Source organism: Capra hircus, chromosome 5, assembly GCF_001704415.2.
Source record: "Capra hircus breed San Clemente chromosome 5, ASM170441v1, whole genome shotgun sequence".
Classification (NCBI taxonomy): domain Eukaryota; kingdom Metazoa; phylum Chordata; class Mammalia; order Artiodactyla; family Bovidae; genus Capra; species Capra hircus.
Genome location: NC_030812.1, coordinates 114,286,267 through 114,304,478, shown reverse-complemented (window position 1 = coordinate 114,304,478; position 18,212 = coordinate 114,286,267). Strand labels below are relative to the sequence as shown.

General features: G+C 55.2%; 1 protein-coding gene across 2 annotated transcripts in view; it reads right to left on the bottom strand.

Annotated features, from left to right (window-relative positions):
• ARHGAP8 (Rho GTPase activating protein 8) overlaps positions 1-18,212 on the bottom strand; it is a 53,776-nt gene that overhangs the window by 2,869 nt on the left and 32,695 nt on the right. For both annotated transcript variants that reach the window (XM_018048888.1, XM_018048889.1), the window contains 5 exons: positions 14,636-14,734; positions 13,238-13,348; positions 5,092-5,165; positions 2,282-2,359; positions 1,513-1,641 (listed from right to left, as the gene is read on the bottom strand). In XM_018048888.1, the coding sequence (XP_017904377.1) occupies positions 1,513-1,641; positions 2,282-2,359; positions 5,092-5,165; positions 13,238-13,348; positions 14,636-14,734 (491 nt within the window). The remainder of the gene's footprint in view (positions 1-1,512; positions 1,642-2,281; positions 2,360-5,091; positions 5,166-13,237; positions 13,349-14,635; positions 14,735-18,212) is intronic.

Below are 18,212 nucleotides of genomic sequence, written 5' to 3'. Positions count from 1 at the left end.
CTGTCTATCACCAGGTTTTGGCTGGAATGAGAAGTACTTTCTCGGGCAGGATTTTGTTTGGGTTGGAGTCACCGTCCTAGGGGTACAGCCTCGAGCCTCTAACTCTCATTGTTAGAAACGATCAGAGTGCCTGTTCAAATCTCTTCGTGTGTGGGGGGGGGGGGCGGGGCAGGGAGGAAGTTGGGGCTCGGCTGTGTCTATGGCTTGACACCTACCAGGAGCTGAATCCAGTTTGGGGAGAACACTGGGGGCAGAGGTCATCCCATTGAAAGCATTGAAAGCAACAATGTTTGATTACGCTGCTTTCCCAGCATCCTCCAGCATCTCTGACACGCCCTCGTTGTTGTTTACTTGCTAAGTTGCGTCTGAGTCTATACGACCCCATGGACTGTAGCCCGCCAGGCTCCTCTGTCCATAAGATTCTCCAGGCAAAAATACTGGGGTGGGTTGCCAATTCCTTCTCCAGGGGGAAGATCCTCCTAGCCTAGGGAATGAACCACGTCTCCCGCATTTGCAGGTGGATTCTTTACTACTGAGCCACTTAGGAAGCCCTGACGTGCCCTCACTGGCTGTTAGGAGTGATCAGCGCCACGGCCCTCGGTGCACCTGGTCCATTCCAGAACGCCGGCATCACCACGCCCGAGAGCTGCCGCTCACATCACGTCTCCCCAGCATTCTCCACCGATCTGGGGAGACTCTCTCCTCAAACTCTAGTCAGGCTTTGTTGAGTTCTTTTATTAACAAAGCCTCTGGTTTCAGGCTTCTTTTTGTCTCTGCACTGTCCAGCTTTACAAAGAGCCGTAAGTTAGTGTAACGGGAACCTTGATCACCCTTGCCATCTGATGGGTCCTCATCCCCCCATCCCCCACCCTCTAGGGGATGTTGGGCCGCCTGGTCTGCTGCTGGCAAGGGTCCTGTTGGATCAGTGCAGTCAGAATCCGGCCCCCGCCTACGCCCACGCCTGTTTCCTTCGAGTAACCTTCCATCCACAGACCGCCCGCCCGCCAGCTCCTCGGCTGTAAAGCTTCTCCTGCTTGCAGTATTTGGGGTTGAGCCCAGTCTGCCTCCCCGCTGCAGCGGTCCCTACGCCTCTCACGGTGCCCCCCTGCCCCACGACGGGTGCCTCACTGTGCTCTCTCAAGGGCCATGCACAGCAGGCGGGGGTGGCTACCCTCCTTTCTAGACGAGGAAGTTGAGGTGCTAGAAGTAGAGACTCTGGGGAACAGTGCAGGGGGGTGCACTCTGACCGGGGCGATGCACCCCAGATCTAGAGATGCCCTCCGAGACCGCGCCTCTGGGCCCAGGGGCATCTGATAACCCCTGACCCCGTGTCCCCCAGCCATGGACAGGGCTGGCCTGGCCGAGGCTGGCGGGGGTCCGGGAGGGACAGCCCCTCTCCTGGCCCGCAGCGCCGGAGGGAAACAGCAGGAGGCCGAGCAGCCCCGCCCCCACCCACCTGGCCTTCGGCTGGCACCCTGGGCACCCCTGGCCAGCACCCCGGCGCGTACATACTGGTGATCTCGAGGATCTGCTCATAGGCCTCGAAGGTCAGCAGCGGCTGGGGCAGCTCCCGCAGGAAGGTCTTCAGGATCACGGCTGGGAGGTGGATGTCCCCGTAGTCATCGAAGTTCACGGGCTTCCCTGGACACACAAGGGCGAGCGTCTGAGTTCTGACGCTGGGCTGGGGACTCCAGCTGCAGAGCAGGCTCGGGCCTGAAATGGCTTGAAACCTCCTGAGGGGAGGAGCCCGACGCCAGGACACAGCACTGTCCCGCCCTGCCGATGGTGTCACCTGCCCTCCCCTGCCTCTCACAGCGCCCGGTGGAGGCTGGGGACACTGGGCTTTTAATGAATTAATTTGGCACCACCGGGTCTTCGTTGCAGCATGCGGGATCTTTGATCTTTGTTGCGGCACGTGGGATCTCGCTCCCTGACCAGGGATTGAACCCAGGCCCCCATATGAGGAATGCGGAGTCTTTGCCACTGGACCACCATGGAAATTTCAGGGGTACACTACTGATTCTCTGCCATATGACCCAGTCCCGCCTGGACAAGAGCATCCTGAGGTCAGGCCTGGCTTCCACTGCCCCCAGGCTTGAGAGGGGAGGCTTGGGGTCTGGGCACAGACTCACCAGGGCAGCTATCCCCCCAGTCTGGGCTATTCTGGGGTCGGGGGTGGGGGGAGCTCCGCTGGCTCGAGTGTGGGCTCTGTGGCCTCAGAGGCCCCTGTGAGGCTGGCCAGGCAGGAGACTGACAGGGAGGGTCTTGGGGAGCCACTCACCTTGGTTGTAGAGCCGCTGGATCTCGCGGACTGTCTGGACACTGGCTGATCTCCGGAACAGGCCCTCGGTGTGGAGTCCTGTGGGGAGAGTCTCCAGGCATCTCACAGGGCCCAGCATCTGAGGTTTCTGGAACGTTCCGTGACTCCCCCTTCCCACGCATCCCCCCACCGTGGCTGGCAGGGAACACTCTCCAGCCTGGCTCGTCTTCTCCCCGCTAGCCCCACACCCACCTTTGTTTATTCCTCTTAAATCAAACCTTTTCTGTATTCCCCAGTCCCACCTGATTCCCCACCTCTGTGGACCCCAGAAAGGGAGAGTGGAAGAGGCTGACGCTTCAGGCAGACAGCTGGGGTCTGCCCAACAACGCTGCCTTGGGCCAGCTATGTGACCTCAGAGAAAGCACTCAGCCTCTCTGAGCCTCACATGCCTTGTCTGCCAAGTAAGCCAGGAGAGCCTGCCTCCAAGGGCTGTGGGAAGGATGAACGGGGGTAACACACGGCCCCAGCGCAGCCCCCAGGACGCCCCCAAACATGCTGCTCCCCTTTCTCCCCAGTGTCTAGAGCCGACCTGGCCTATATGGCGGCCACTAGCTGCCCATGGTGGTTTACATTTGTGCAATTAAAATTAAATCCAGTAAAAAATCAAGTTACCCAGGCTCGGCACACGAGCCACACACGCAGTGCTCCGTTGGACGACGGCCACATATGGCCAGTGGCTCCCGTCCTGGACAGTGCAGACAAAGAGCATGCCCACGCTCACCAGGACAACACCGGGCCCCAGACCCCCATGCTCGCCACTCGCCCCTCCAGCCTCTCTCCATGCTGAAGTTGGGTGAGCTATTTGACACCTACATCCAAACCTCATCGGCTCTGGCACAGAGGTCTTCCTGTCTCCATCAGTGATGGGAGAGCTGCCTGCGAACCCATACCACAGACCTACGGGTCTGCCTACTGCTGCCCAGCTCTCCTGCCCAGCGCCCCCTGCCCGCCCCTCTAAGCACTCTGTCCAGCCCCCACCGGCTCCACGCTCCTCCTACCTTCACCCTCTGCACCCGCTGTTCCCCTTGCCTAGGGGCCCCTCCTCTCTTTCTTGCTGAGTGACTGTAATAGGCAGAATTCTGACATGGCCCCCAGGCTCCTGGGCCCTGGGGTCCCACGTACTCATTCAAACACTAATCTAGATGCTGGAGTGGAGGGGCTCTGCAGAGGGAATTCAGGTCCAACGTAGCTGAGCTGAAGGTATGGAAATTATCTAGGGTGGGTCTGGCCTAATCAGGTGAGCCTCATAAGAGGGACCCAGGTTCCTCCTGGCAACACAGACTCAAAGCGTGTGGGGCAAGGATTTGAGGTGTGGGGGTTTCTCCAGGGGGAGGTCACACAGCAAAGAAAGCAGGCTGCCTCTAGGAACAGAAAGAGACCCCTGGCTGACAGCCAGCAAAGACGCAGGCAACTTGGATCTACAACCGCAAGAACTGAACTTGACTGATGCACTGGATGAGCATGGACGTGGAGTCTTGCCCAGAGCCTCCAGAAAAGAGCACAGCCTGGCCGGCACCTTGAGTTGAGCCCAGTGAGACCCTGAGCAGAAAACCCACCCCCTGTGGCCAGACTTCTGACCTCAGACATTATAATACACTTTAAGCTCCTAAATTTGTGGCTATTTGTTACGCAGCTGCCCGCGTGTCAGAGCTCAGGTTCCCCTGACCTCTAGGACCGGCTCACCCCTATCGTGTCAGTCTGTAGCTGTCATAGCTACAGCCCCTGGAAGGGACACAGGCTGTGTGTTGCGGTCACCATGACAACCCGAGAGCCTAGACCAGGGCTGACTGCAGTCGAGTGTTCAACGAATACACGTTTAATCCACATATTCTTCATCAAACGCAGAGGGAGTTCCTACTATGGGCTGTTTGTTTTGTTAAGTTTTTTTTTTAAATAAGGGAATTAATTTTTTTTAAAAAGGAAAACTCCCTTCCACAGTTTCTATGAAACTTTTCTATCCACAAGTTTTTTTGTCCATTCCTGAAACACATAACGGAAAGGGCAGTATTGCTAATGACAGAGCAGAAGAAACGTCGAAGGAGACAGAGCGCCAAGTGGCCAACCACAGGCCCTGCAGCCCGAGAGCCGCGGCCTCAGAGAGCTTTGGGCGCCTTGAGCGGGCAGTTCCTGGGGCGTGCTGGGAGCCACCCCAGGGACCCCACTCCCCTCTGATGCACGGACCCCCACAGCTGCTGCATCTGAGTCTGCTGGGGACCACCCCGCGCTGGCAGCCCTTTCTCTCGAGAATGGTCTTCCTCCCGTTAGGGTAAAAGACACCTCCGTGCACCTTTCCTGTGGATCTGAGCTCTAGCCTCCGGAGTCTAGGAGGAGCCACAAGACTCACCCCCAAGTCACTGAGCACACCCACCCCGCTGGCAATGTGTCTACAAACCAAGCGTGTCTCTCGTGATAAAGGACCAGAGGTGTGTGAAACACCACGCATATCACCTCACTTAGGCTCCACGGCAACCCCGTGCACCAGGCGCTGTTATCACCCCACCGGACAGATGAGGAAACAGAGGCCCAGAGAAGGAAGGTGACTCGCCTGAGGCCACACAGCTAGCACGCAGTGGAGCCAGGGTTCAAACCAGAGAGGCCAGGAGGCTGGAGCCACTGTGCCCGGGCCTGCCCATCCCGGTCACCCCCCCGGGCCCAGGTTCCAGCTCCTCCCATCCTCTGGCCTGTGCGGCGCTCAGGATCCCAGAGAGGCCTCCAGGAGACGAGTCCCTGGCACCCCTCACCTCCCCTGGCTGGAGCCAGCTCTTACTCACCTTTCTCTCTCAGGTATGTCACTGTGTATCTCAGCACCGGGGGGATGAGTTCACCTTGATTTTTGTCTTTTAAGCTGAGGGGAGAGAAAGGAGGGCAACAGTTTTCACCTGGGTGTGGTAGGTGATCGTGATAAGCACAGGGTCCTCACCACACCTATGAGAAAACATGGGCCCGAGGTGCCGTACAGGGAGAGAAAGAGGCAGCCTGGGCCTCAAGGAGGCAAGTGGTCTGGTGGCCAAGAGAGGCAGAAATAATAAAAATGACTGCATTATCTGAGCGCTCCCCCAGAAGGGTGCACATGTTACGGAGGAGACCTGCGGTTGGCGAGGGCTCCACATGGGGCAACTTCTCTCTGGGTTTTGAGGGACGAGTAGGAGCTTGCCGAGGACAAAAGAGGAAAGGGCGTTCCAGGCAGAAGGAAACACACAGAAGAAGGCCCAGAGGTGTGAGAAGATCTGGCCGTGAAAGCAGAACCAGGAGACCGAATCAATCAATAGAGACGCTGTGTGAAAACCAAGTATGTTGCCTCGGACAGGCTGTTAACAGTCTCTCAAGTAGTAATTTGATACAGAGATTCAGGAAACTTTAAATGCTTTAAAGACAGGGAAACTTTAAAACACAGGTACAATCATACAAATGGCCCTTCCAGCCCCATCTCCCCACACCCCCGCTCAAGTGGCAGTCAGACATTTGAAGCCAGAGCCGCCTACACCGACCCATTCTACAGACCCCTGGGCTCCCTCTAAACATGTTTGTTTCTCTCTTTCCTCAGCTGCTGGATTTTCTTGCCCAAAAGGCAGCATATTTGAGAGACTGGGCTACATTGGGCCAGGCTCCTCTGTCCATGGGTTCTCCAGGCAAGAAGACTGCAGTGGGTTGCCATTTCCTCCTCCAGGGGATCTTCCCAACCCAGGGATCAAACCCAGCCTCCTGCACTGCAGGCGGTTTCTTTACTGTCTGAGCCACCAGGAAGCCCCAGCTAGACTGAGGGGCCAGGGCTCTGAAGTCAGACACTGCTGGCTGGGATCCTGCCCTGACACTTTTTAACTGAGCAGAATATGTTTTGCTGTTCCTAGGATGCCTGTTCTTTAAATTTCAGTGGGGTTAGTTGACTGATGTGCTGCTCAAGCTTGCTGTGGGCTTGTTCCATCACCTATACAGAGCAGGGTACTGGGGTCTCCTACCAGGATGGTGTATCTGCTTCTTTGGTGCCCCCAGATTTTGTTGCATGTATTTTAAAGTGAATAAACCTTTAAGATTAACTTCTTTATTATTACAAAACATTCCTTGTTACCCCACAGAAATCAGAATATACCACAAAACGGTTGTTGTTTGAAGCTAGGTTCTGGGGGAACTTATGACGCAGCCACAGATTAGGGGAAAACATGGTCACAAGCGGACAGAGCCGGGACTCAGACCCACGAGTCTGAGCCTAGAGCCCTCGCTCTGAAATATTATCTACTCAGTTTCCATTGTACTTTTGTTGGCCCCAATCAGATGGGAGATGGACACTGGGAAAGTCCAGGTGACCAGCTCGAGGTCCCAAAGCCAAGAGATGGCAGAGCTGGAGGCAAGGCAGCCACGACCCAGACCCATGCTCCTTCAGTAGCAATTCACTGGGGAGATATGATATCCGTCCTGCTTTCCATTTCCCTCTGAGATTTACAGAGGACCGAAACATGAACACATGGGCTTTCCAGGTGGTGCTGGTGGTAAGGAATCCATCTGCCAGTGTAGGAGACACAACAGACGTGGGTTCAATCCCGGGCCGGGAAGATCCCCTGGAGGAGGAAATGGCACCCTACTCCAGTATTCTTGCCTGGAGAATTCCATGGGCAGAGGAGCCTCGTGGGCTACAGTCCATGCGGCCGCGAAGAGCTGGACACGACTGGGTGACAGAGCACACGCACGGGCACAAGGAGGACCGCGTCACCAGCAGCGACAGGCCTCTGCAGGCCCTGATCGCCGCAGAAAGCTGGGTTTACTGCTGATTTCACTTCTACTGAAGCTTGTCCCACCAGGACTCCAAACGATAGTCCAGTTGGCAAACGGGCCCGGGGGATGGTCTCTGCTTTCATGAGGTCATGCTACCGTAGGAATGCAAGCTGGACACTCCCCACCCCTTCCCTGACTTGATTCCCTGTGTGTCCCCTCTGAGTGGGAGGACGAGGCTTGGGGCCCAAGTAGCGTCCAGGAGGTGTCCCCGCTGCACCCCGGGGAGGAGTGGGTGGATGGGTCCTTTTCTCCCAGGACATTCCAAAGCTGCAGGCGCTCTTCCTCCTCCATTTACTTTGGGAACCACACAGATCTACACAAGTCCTAGGAAATGGGTGACCCGCAGCCTGTCTCTGAGCCTCCCCAGCCTCCCCACATGAGAAAGAGACTTGCGGCCACCTCCCTCCAGGGAGGGCTGCAAGTCATAAACAGTGAACAACGGGAAAAGCTGTAAGCTGTAAGTCAAAGACACTGATAATTAAAATCACTGCAATGCTGAGAGCTGGGTGGCATCCCAGGCCAGACACAGAGGGCCCATTTCACGGATGGAGACCTGGATCCAGTGTGCTTATGAATAGACACGGAATCCTCAACAAAATATCAGCCACACAAATTCAGCAACATATGAAAAGATTATACACCATGAACACATGTGATCTGTCCTCAGACTACAAGGTTTGTTCAACACATGCAAATCAATCAGTGTAACATCACATTAACGGAATAAAGGGCAGAAGTCATGCGATCCTCTCAACAGAGCAAAAAAAAAGGTCTGACAAAATCTAACACCCTTTCATGAAAGGAAAAAAAAAACCCAACATTCAACAGAGTAGCCACAGAAGGGATTTTCCTCAACCTGATTGAGGGAATCTATGAAAAACTAGCTTCCTACTTAATGATAAAGAGACTGAAAGCTCCCCTCTAAGATCAGGAACAAAACAGGGGTGACCGTGCTCGTCACTTCTATTCAACACTGTACTGGAGGCATAGCCAGTGCAATAAGGCAAGACAGGGAAATAAAAGGCACCCAAGTTGGAAAAGGATAAGTATAACTATCTCTATTTGCAGATGGTGTGATCTTAGACGTGGAAAATACTAAGAAAAAAATTCACCAAAAGAATCTATTAGAATAAATGAGTTCAACTAGATTGCAGGAGATAGAATCAGCATACAAAAATCAGTTGTATTTCTATACACTAGCAATGAACAATTAAAAATGAAATTAAGAAGCAATTTGATTTGCAATAGCATCACGAAGAATAAAAACTAAATAAATTTAATAAAAAAGTACAGAACTGCTGCATGGAAAACTATAAAACATTTTTGAAAGAAATTTAAAGATTCAAATAAATGGTAAGACATCCTTGCTTCTGAATTGGAAAGAACCTGCCTGTCAATGCAGGGGACATAAGAGACTCCGGTTGGATCCTTGGGTTGGGAAGATCCCCTGGAGGAGGGCGTGGCAACTTGCTCCAGTATTCTTACCTGGAGAATCCCATGGACAGAGGAGCCTGGTGGGCTACAGTCCATGCGGTCACATAAAATTGGACACGACTGTAGCAACTTAGCATGTAGCACATTATTAAAATGGCAATAGCCCCCAAATTGGCCTACTGACACAGCACAGTCCCTATTGAAATTCCAATTGCTTTTTTTTGCAGAAATTGACAAGCCGATTCTAAAATTAGTAAAGAAATTCAAGGGACTCAGAAGAGCTGAAATAATCTTGAAAAAGAAAAGCAAAACTGGAAGAATCACACTTCCCAATTGCAAAACTTACTATAAATCTACAATAAAGATCATGTAACACCAGCTTACAAATCAATGGAATAGAATCGAGTCCAGAAATATACCCTCATCTGTTCAGTTCAGTTCAGTCGTTCAGTCGTGTCCAACTCTTTGCAACCCCATGAATCGCAGCACACCAAGCCTCCCTGTCCATCACCAACTCCCGGAGTTCACCCAAACTCAGGTCCATTGAGTCGGTGATGCCATCCAGCCATCTCATCCTTGGTCGTCCCCTTTTCCTCCTGCCCCCAATCCCTCCCAGCATCAGAGTCTTTTCCAATGAGTCAACTCTTTGCATGAGGTGGCCAAAGTACTGGAGTTTCAGCTTCAGCATCAGTCCTTCCAAAGAACACCCAGGGCTGATCTCCTTCAGAATGGACTGGTTGCATCTCCTTGCAGTCCAAGGGACTCTCAAGAGTCTTCTCCAACACCACAGTTCAAAAGCATCAATTCTTCGGCGCTCAGCTTTCTTCACAGTCCAACTCTCACGTCCATACATGACTACTGGAAAAACCATAACCTTGACTAGGCGGACCTTTGCTGGCAAAGTAATGTCTCTGCTTTTCAATATGCAGTCTAGGTTGGTCATAACTTTCATGCTCAATTAGTTCCTTACAAGGGTGTCAAGGCAATTCCATGGGGGCAAGAATAGTCTTCTCAACAGATGCTTCTTGCCTGTGTGGAGTATCAGGGAAGGCTTTCTGGAGGAGGGGATCAGAAGAGGGAATAAGAGCAGGCGATGAACTGGGCAGCAGAAAGTGCTCACATTGCCTGCATCCTATTAGGGCCCCATGGCCCCAGAGGGTACAGAGAGCAGGGTTTCACCTATGGTTAGAGGGGAAGAGGCGAGGGTGAGAAGTTACATCACAAGCTTGCCTTCCCAGAGCTGGAAAAGGCTAGAGCTGGGATGCGACCTGCCTCCCTCCCCCGTGGCCCCAGAGGCCCCTCCCCTTTTCCATCGCTTCACAACGGCCCAGTTCAGGGCTGTTTCCATTGTCCCTCTTCAGGCATGGCAGGCAGGCAAAGACTTCTTGAATCTCTGACTTCCCCTTAATATATTAACTTAATTAGCTCATGCTAAGGTGATAGCGTTCTGTTGTGTGTTTTTGAACGTAACTCAGTGAATTAACACTTGTGAATAGGATCTGCTTATGAATTTTAATGACTTTCATTCATTCACAGTCCAAACAAATTACATATTTGGTGCTTTATTTAATATGTTTATTGCCATTTTATTACAGTCATTTGCAATGAAACAGCATAAAATATTAATTTAAAGAGGCAATCGCATGGATTAGCTCTCAAAGTGGCACGTGCAGAATGGTTTTCAGAGGTTGCCCAACGATAGTCACCATTCCCTAAAGATGTAACGAACTGACAGGAAGAGCAACAACTGGTTCTGGAGCGGGGCTGGACCACAGCCTTTACACCAGGTATCCCCCGCATCTGCTGGCAGCTCCAGGCTGAAATGCTGCATCAGCACCTTCCAAAAGGCACCTGCTCGAAACACAAGGCCAAGGTGCCCTGGTGAACTTCATAGGCTGAGCGGTACCCAAATCACAAAGACCTCACACACACACACACACACACACACACATTGTACTCAAGCAGATGGCTTCAGAAGTCCACAAGTTGGGTGAGTTTTGCTTTTTGTTTTTCATTTTTAAAGCTTTGTTAGATGATAAGGAGACTTCCCTGGTAGCTCAGACAGTATAAAGAATCCGCGTGCAATGCAGGAGACCTGGGTTCAATCCCTGGGTCAGGAAGACCCCCTGAAGGAGGGCATGTACGGCTCAGTTGTGTGTGACTGTTTGTGATCTGATGGACCGTAGCCCGCCAGGCTCCTCCATCCGTGGAATTTTCCAGGCAAGAACACCGGAGTGGGTTGCCATTTCCATCTTCAGGGATCTTCCCAACCCAAGGATCGAACCCCGGTCTCCTGCATTGCAGGCAGACACTTTATCCTCTGAGCCACAGGGGAAGCCCAGATGATAAGGAGACTTCCCTGGTAGCTTAGACGGTATAAAGAATCCGCCTGCAATGCAGGAGACCGGGGTTCAATCCTGGGGTCAGGAAGATCCCCTGATGAAGGGCACGGCAACGCACTCCAGTATTCCTGCCTGGAGAATCCCATGGACAGAGGAGCCTGGCGGGCTGCAGTCTGTGGGGTCGCAGAGAGTCGGACACGACTGAGCGATTGAGACTTAGACACTTGCACTTTTCAAGGAGTGATTCTGAACAACAAGACGGGCAACCCAGAAGGTGCTCCTGCTCCCCAGGCTAAGGCGCTGACGATGCCAAAGCCAGCAGCCCCGCACGCCCACCCTGGACCCCGGGTATCAGCTCACACCCAGCCAGGACTGGGGCAGCAAACTCAGGGCCAGGCTGAAAGCACAGAGCCCATGGCAGAAGCCTCGGTAAAGCAGTCACTATGCCCTGCTCTGAGAGCCAAGTTCTCACCAGCGCTCCCCCAGAGCGGCCGGAGTCACAGCAGGCGTGTTCCAGGTCTTGCCTTCCTGAGGGCAGTTAGGGGGTGGTGGGGGCCACACCAGCACATCTTTACAATGTTTAAAAGCGGAAAAGGAAGTGCTGTTCGCTGAACTTTGCTCCAGATGTATTTATGGAGGTCATATATGAACATACGGTATATTCACTTTTGTTGTCTAGTTGCTGAGTCGTGTCCAACACTTCGCGACCCACGGACTGCAGCACACCAGGCTTCCCTGTCCTTCACCGTCTCCCGAATTGGCTCAGACTCACGTGCATCGAGTCGGTGACGCCACCTAACCGTCTCATTCTCTGCCGCCCTCTTCTCCTTTTGCCTTCAACCTTTCCCGGTCACTAAGTGCTCACAAACACCCGAGTCGAGGGAGCGCTGCTGGGTGTGTGTCTGACTGAGGGGGCGCTGACACCCCGCCACCCGGGGCCACCCTGTCCACCGGGCAGCGAGCGGCCACCTGAGCTGAAAGCAGTTCCAGGCAAATGAGACGATAAATCCGGTGCCTCACCTGCCCTGCTCAACCGCCAGTGGACAATACGGACCATGGCTGCCACTGTAGAAAGTTCTGGAAAACAACAGTCCCTTTCAGCTGCTGGGTCACACCCAAGGCGCCACTTCCGCCTCCTTACCCGGCCTGGGCCCTGCCCAGAGCCTCCTCAGCTCCTGACCTTTCAGTGTCTTAACATCCAGCACGGCTCTTAAAGATCATGGGATCTTTATACACAGACCGATCACACGGCATGTTTCTAACAAAAAACAACTAACAAATGAAACCAGGCAGATTGCTCCCTGGATCCACCACCCTCCAGGCCCTGGTTTTCCTACACATCATGCGGCTCAGACCCAACTGCCCCACGGGGCTCGTACGGTTTAAACAGCCCCTTCGTCTTCCATCATGTCAGCTGCCTCACACCTGGCCAGGTGCCGGAGACAGAGGCTAGGAGGAGAACAAAGAGCTTGCCTCTGAGCAGAGCAAAGAGCCTGAGGGGCTCCTCCCGGCGCCTGCTCAGATCGGGGCTGCAACGGAGGGAGGCCTTACATGCAGTCTAGAGCATCAGGGAGGGTTTCCTGCAAGAGGTACCACTATGATGAGTCTTAGAATGGACGAAGCTGGCCTGGATGGGGGCCTAGAATCCTTTTCAAGGAGTAAAGATTGACGGTCGCATCATGCAGAAACTCGCTGATTTTAGAAATAAGGAAACAAGCTGAGAGGGGCGTGAGCTCAAGGTTCACATGGCCAACAAGGGTGAGACAGGCAGGACGGGAAGGATACACCGCGGGAGCAACAGTCCTTACAGCCGGGTGGCTGAGCCCCACGGGGGTTCACTCCCCACTCGGGCAGCCCCACGCCCTGGGCGTCAGTGGGAGGGGCTCTGTGCTCACCCAAGAACGCGGGCCAGCCAGATGCCGTCTCCACCCCGCCTCCGTCACCACAAGAGACCAGCTACGAACCAGCCACTAAGGTTCCCTCTAGGACGTGACCTGCCCCGCGGCCGCTCCTGTCTGCTTGGCCAGAGCAAAGCACGTGGCCAAGCCTCACGTGGAAAGTGATGGGAGGCGTCTGGGCCACGGTCTGGGGATACAGAACCAGAATTGCCCACTGAGCAGTGATGAGGAAAACTGAGGCAAGGACCCCACCACCCCCACCCCCAGCTCCCCCCTGGCCCATGGCTGGGTACTCTGCACACAAGCACACAGACACACACAGTGGTGGGCACTCTGGCCTGGTGACAAGCTCACAGGTCAGTTTCCCCAAAGGCTTGAGCTCGGCTGCAGAGGCTGAGGACTGGGGAGAACCCCACCACCACTGGCACATGGACGCATCCCAGGCAACAAGGCAGACCCTGTCCCCGCTCACTTACTATTGCAGACTGACGCCGAATTGCTGGGTGGGCAGAGGGGGCCGCGGTGGGGGCGTCTTGGTTGGAGGGGGCAGCCTGCCGGCGTGCAGGTTCCGAAGTTCCTCGTCGTATCTGTGGCCACAACAGAAGCTCAGCTGTCAGCTGGCAGGGGCGCAGCCTCAGGCCCCAAGGCACTGTCGGGTCACACGTCCCACAAGCATCTTCATCCCTTTTAAGACTCATCATAGTGGTACCTCCTCCAGGAAGCCTTCCCTGATGCTCTAGGGAGCATCTCGGGTCACACGCCCCTCAAGCATCTGCAGGATGGGACCCTGGGCGTCCCATCCTTCCAGGCCCATATCTCAGTCTTGCACACTCACACACAGACACATGCACTCTCACAAGCCCCTGTAGCCATGGGCATTCACACAACAGCCAGCAAGAGAAATCCAACCTCTGGCAAACAGCCATCCTCCCCTGCCAACCCCTAGCCAACACTTTACCCACATGTCTAACCGAGAGCTTCCCTCTGCTGGAAAGGGACTCTTCCCTGGGCTCTCGATCTAGACAATGGTCCCTTCAAAACTCACTTCAGGAGTCAGCTCCTCCGGAAGCCTCCTCTGATATTCCCTCCTCACAAGTCTCCTCCCCAGCTTGGTTCAGCACCTCTTTTGGGGACTCATGGCCCCATTACCTGAGAGTGTCCTGAGGGTGGACACACTATCTACGGAGCTCTATATCCCCAGCGCCTGCCACGGGACTTGAGGCCCAGAGGGAGGGAGCTACCTCCACTCCCCCTGCAGGGCTTCCTCAAAGGAGCTCCCCCAGAGAGTGGGATGCAAAGGGCAGAAGGGCGTGGGGCAGGGCTCAGAGACTGGGCTCCATCTGAGCTGACAGAGGGGCCCGGGGCTGACCACGCACCTTACTGGGCTCCCTCCCGCAACCAGAGCCCCTGTCGGAGGAGGGGACCGCTGCCTAGGAAACAAAGCAGCAGACCCATCAGCTAGGCTTCCAGCCAGAAGCGCCGGGCCGGCGGTTCTGAGGACACCTGCTCCAGGCCTGGGAGTGTTTCACACCACACACGCGTCATCCACACACCCCAAAAGTCCCCCTCATCCTCCACTCCAAAGCGAAACTGGCCGACACCACGGCAGCAAACAGCAGTTACCAGCGCGGCTTATTTGTTTAATCAGTTTTGGAGCGGTGGGTGAGAGAAACATCTCATCTGCATGTGTACAGTCATCCCCGCCTCGCCTCTCTGAGTCAGCAGTCAGCATCTTTTACCGCGCGCATCCTTGTGGAGGCAGCGGATTCAGGAACCGGATCTGGCCGAGCACACGAATGGAAATGGAAATGAAGCTTTCAACGTGAGGGGAGGCTGGGGCAGGCGGATGTGGAGGGCATAGCGGTCTCACTCACCGCAGAACCTCCCGGGGGATGCTCAGCTGGTCGTATTTGAGGTGTTCACGGAGCTCGCTCAGATAGTTGAAATAGGTGACTTTTTTCCCAAACTTGTGACTAAAAAAGAAAAAAGACAGAAGAAAATTAAAAAAAAAAAGATTAGGAGGCAGGAAAGAGGCTGGGGGGCCTGCAAGAGCGGGGTGGCGCCGGGAGCCCTGGAGCAAACAGCGCTGGAGTGTTTCATGTTGAAGAAGCATAAACGCTGACACCACCTAAACGCAGAGCAGAGCCGGAGCAGCGCACATCCGGCAGATGCTCTGCTTTCATCAGACCTCAGATGCACCCGGCCCGCCGGAGGGCCTCAGCAGCATAAAGACCAGCATCTGCCTCCAGGGTGAGCGGCCGGGAACCTGCAGGCCACACGCAGAGGGGGTCCCGGCGCCTGGCTTCTGGGGTCGGCGGTGGTTTCGGCTTCGAACATCCCACCGGGCTTCTCTCTATGAAGCGGGAGTCACATCCCCGCGACTGTGGGACCAAAGTGGGAGTCATATCCCCGCGACTGTGGAACCAAGCAAGACACCCTCTGATTTCCGTTCAGGACGGTCACTCTTGGGGCGCACGATAGCCTGAGCATGATGACGCAGACAAGCCCTGACCGGAGCCACTCGCCTCCCCTCGAAGTGGGGCTCCCTGCTGCAAGAGTGGGGATGTCTACATGAGCCAGCCCACTGTCTGATGCCTGGTGGACGTTGCGGCCTGGGACCATTACTAATAACAAGACTCAGGACTTCCCTGGGCGGTTCAGGGTTAAGACGTTGAGCTTCCACTGCAGGGGGCCCGGGTTCGATCCCCAGGTCAGGAACTAAGATCCCACACGCCTCGTGGCTTGGGGGGAAAAAAAAAAGTTTTAAAATTTTAAAAAATATATATTGGACTTCTCTGGTGGCTCAGTGGTAAAGAATCCACTTGCTGATGCGGGAGACACGGGTTCAGTCCCTAATCTGGGAGGAACCCACATGCCTTAGAGCGACTAGGCCCGGCGCCACAACTATTGAGTCTGAGCCCTAAAGCCCGGGAGCTGCAACTACTACTGAAGCCCACGCACCCTACAGCCTGCGCAGCAAAAGGAGCCGCAGCAACGAGAAGCCCAGCACCGCAACAGAGAGCAGCTCCCCTGGCCACAGCTAGAGAGCCGGAGCAGGAGGGAGGCCCAGAGCCGCCGAAAACACATAGCCGACTGAGAAAAGCGAGCCTGTTTCCCCAGCCGCGAAGTGAGGAGAAGCACAGGGGGCTGGGCTGGGAGAGAAGGTCACTGCTGGGCCCAGCCGACCCCCTGTGCGACCACCCGCCTGCTCCGCTGTTTACAGCCTCACTGCCGTGGCACCGACGCCCGCTCGGCTGGCCGGATCCCACGTGCACGAGTCGATGAGCCTGGACACGCCGCGCGCACGGCAAAACCCTCCCACAACCAGCGAACAAGGTGACCATCGCCCCGGAGGTGCGCCCCTTGGCTGCGTGTGCGCGTGCGCGTGCGCGTGCTCGCCCCGAGGTGTGCCCTCTCCAGGACTTCTCCAGTAGATGACACCACGCCATCAGCCCAGAATATCACCTCCGATAACCCAGGCAGCTGTCTTATCCCAGACCCACTGGAGCCCGGAGCCCACAGGAGGCTGAGCCGCGGGCACCGGGCGCCCCCTAGTGGAGGAGGAGGAGGCCGACCAGGTGCCAGGCCCTTAGCCGTACCCACGGACAGGGCCTCTCGGGAATGGCCTGCAGGACAAAGGTGTTGGCCTCACAGCTGCAGGGAGCCCCCCTCGTGCCAACTCCAGCCCACCCAGGAGCCCCCTCGGCTTTCTCCCAGTGTTTCTGCCTGTCCCCCTCCGGCCGCCAGGTACTGGTTGGACACCAGGCTCCACCGACGCAGGCAGGACTCCTTCCTGCCTCTCATTCCCAGGAAAGGGCCTCTCGGGGGCCCATCCAGGGGACCCCAAAGCAGGGGTGCAGTGGAATTGCCAGGCCCTGCCTCCAGAGGGTCTGAGTCAGGCAGTGCGTGGGCCCTGGAGAGCCACTGGGCTTGTCCACTTCGTCCATCGGCAGCTGAGGACTCCAGGGCTCAGATGGCTCCCCAGCCCTGACCCCTGCAGTCCGCTCAAGACACCCGCTTACGTCCATGCCTGAGGCAGGACCGGGACAGAACCACACAGGCTTGAGCTAGAATCCCAGCCAAGCCCTGACATGCTGTGTGACCTTAGACAAACTCTATAACCTCTCTGAGCACCAAACTCCTCCTCTTTGGAATAGAAGAGAGACAGCTGACTTCATAGGATTGTTTCGAGGTGCCTGGCACATAAGGTACATAACATATTACAATTAAGTAATCAAAAAAGGATAATAGAAAGTTTTTTAAATCGCACTAGCAGCTAACAGTTGGTACTGACTAGTGCCAGCAGGCCCTGCTCTAAACACTCCACACGTATTACATCGCTGATTCGTTACGGCAACAGGGTGACTTAAGGGGCATCGTCAGCCTCAAGGGAAACCGAGGCAGAGACAGGTGGCGTCTACTGCCCAGGGTGACGATGGTCAAGGGGAAGCCCGGGAGGCCTGGCTCGTACCCACATCACCTAGGCTGCTCCACTGCAACACAGCAAGAGCAGGTGGGCTTTTTCCAAGAACTTTAGAGGCTTCTGGAACTCTGAGAGCTTTTCTAAGGTGAAGGACAGCACCAGGAAGCAGGGCATCTGACCGGTCTTCTTGGGCAGGAGGGTAACTAGGACTGGTTTCTTCACTTTGAAGCACCTACAGCACCAGTCGGCTGGCGGGAAACTTCAGTGAAATGAAAGGAGCTCTCTGGCCACAAAAATCGCTCCCTTGCTTTTTAAATGGGTGCTGCCTTGAGTCCACTGTTTCAGGAATTGTCCCAAGCAGAGCTGTAGGTCCGAAAATGCGTGACCCTCTCTCGGGGTTTCCCTGGTGGCTCAGACGGTAAAGAATCTGCCTGCAACGGAGGAGGCCCATGTTCGATCCCTGAGTCAGGAAGATCCTCTGGAGAAGGGAATGGCAACCCACTCCAGTATTCTTGCCAAGAGAATTCCATGGGCAGAGGAGCCTGCCTGAGGGGGCAACATTCCATGGGGGATCACAAAGAGTTGGACACAACTCAGCAATTAACACTACTCCTCTCCGGGCCAGGCTCTCTGGGGTGAGGTTGGCAGCCAATGGGAAGGAAGGGCTCAGACCCATGGTAGGGCAGCCCCCAGACCTCAACTGCACCACCTCCTAAGAAGCTTCAGTTCCAAAGGAGATCAGACTCAAACCTTTCACGGCTTCTCGATCTGGTCTGAGGGGTGGCACAGTTTATTACCAGGAAGAGGATCTCAGAGCTCCCCAGAAGCCCCTCCTCCAGGTGGTGATTCTGCACAGCCTGGAAAACACACAGCTGCTCGCCTGGGAGGGCCCAGGACTCTGGATGCTGAGGGTGAGGGTTGTGGTGGGGCAGGCACAGGGTTCCCCTCAGAGCGGCCTCTCACCACCAGTCGTGCTGGGAAGTCCTCATTCAAGTCCCAGAGCTGACCTGGAAAGTGGAGGGGGCCTC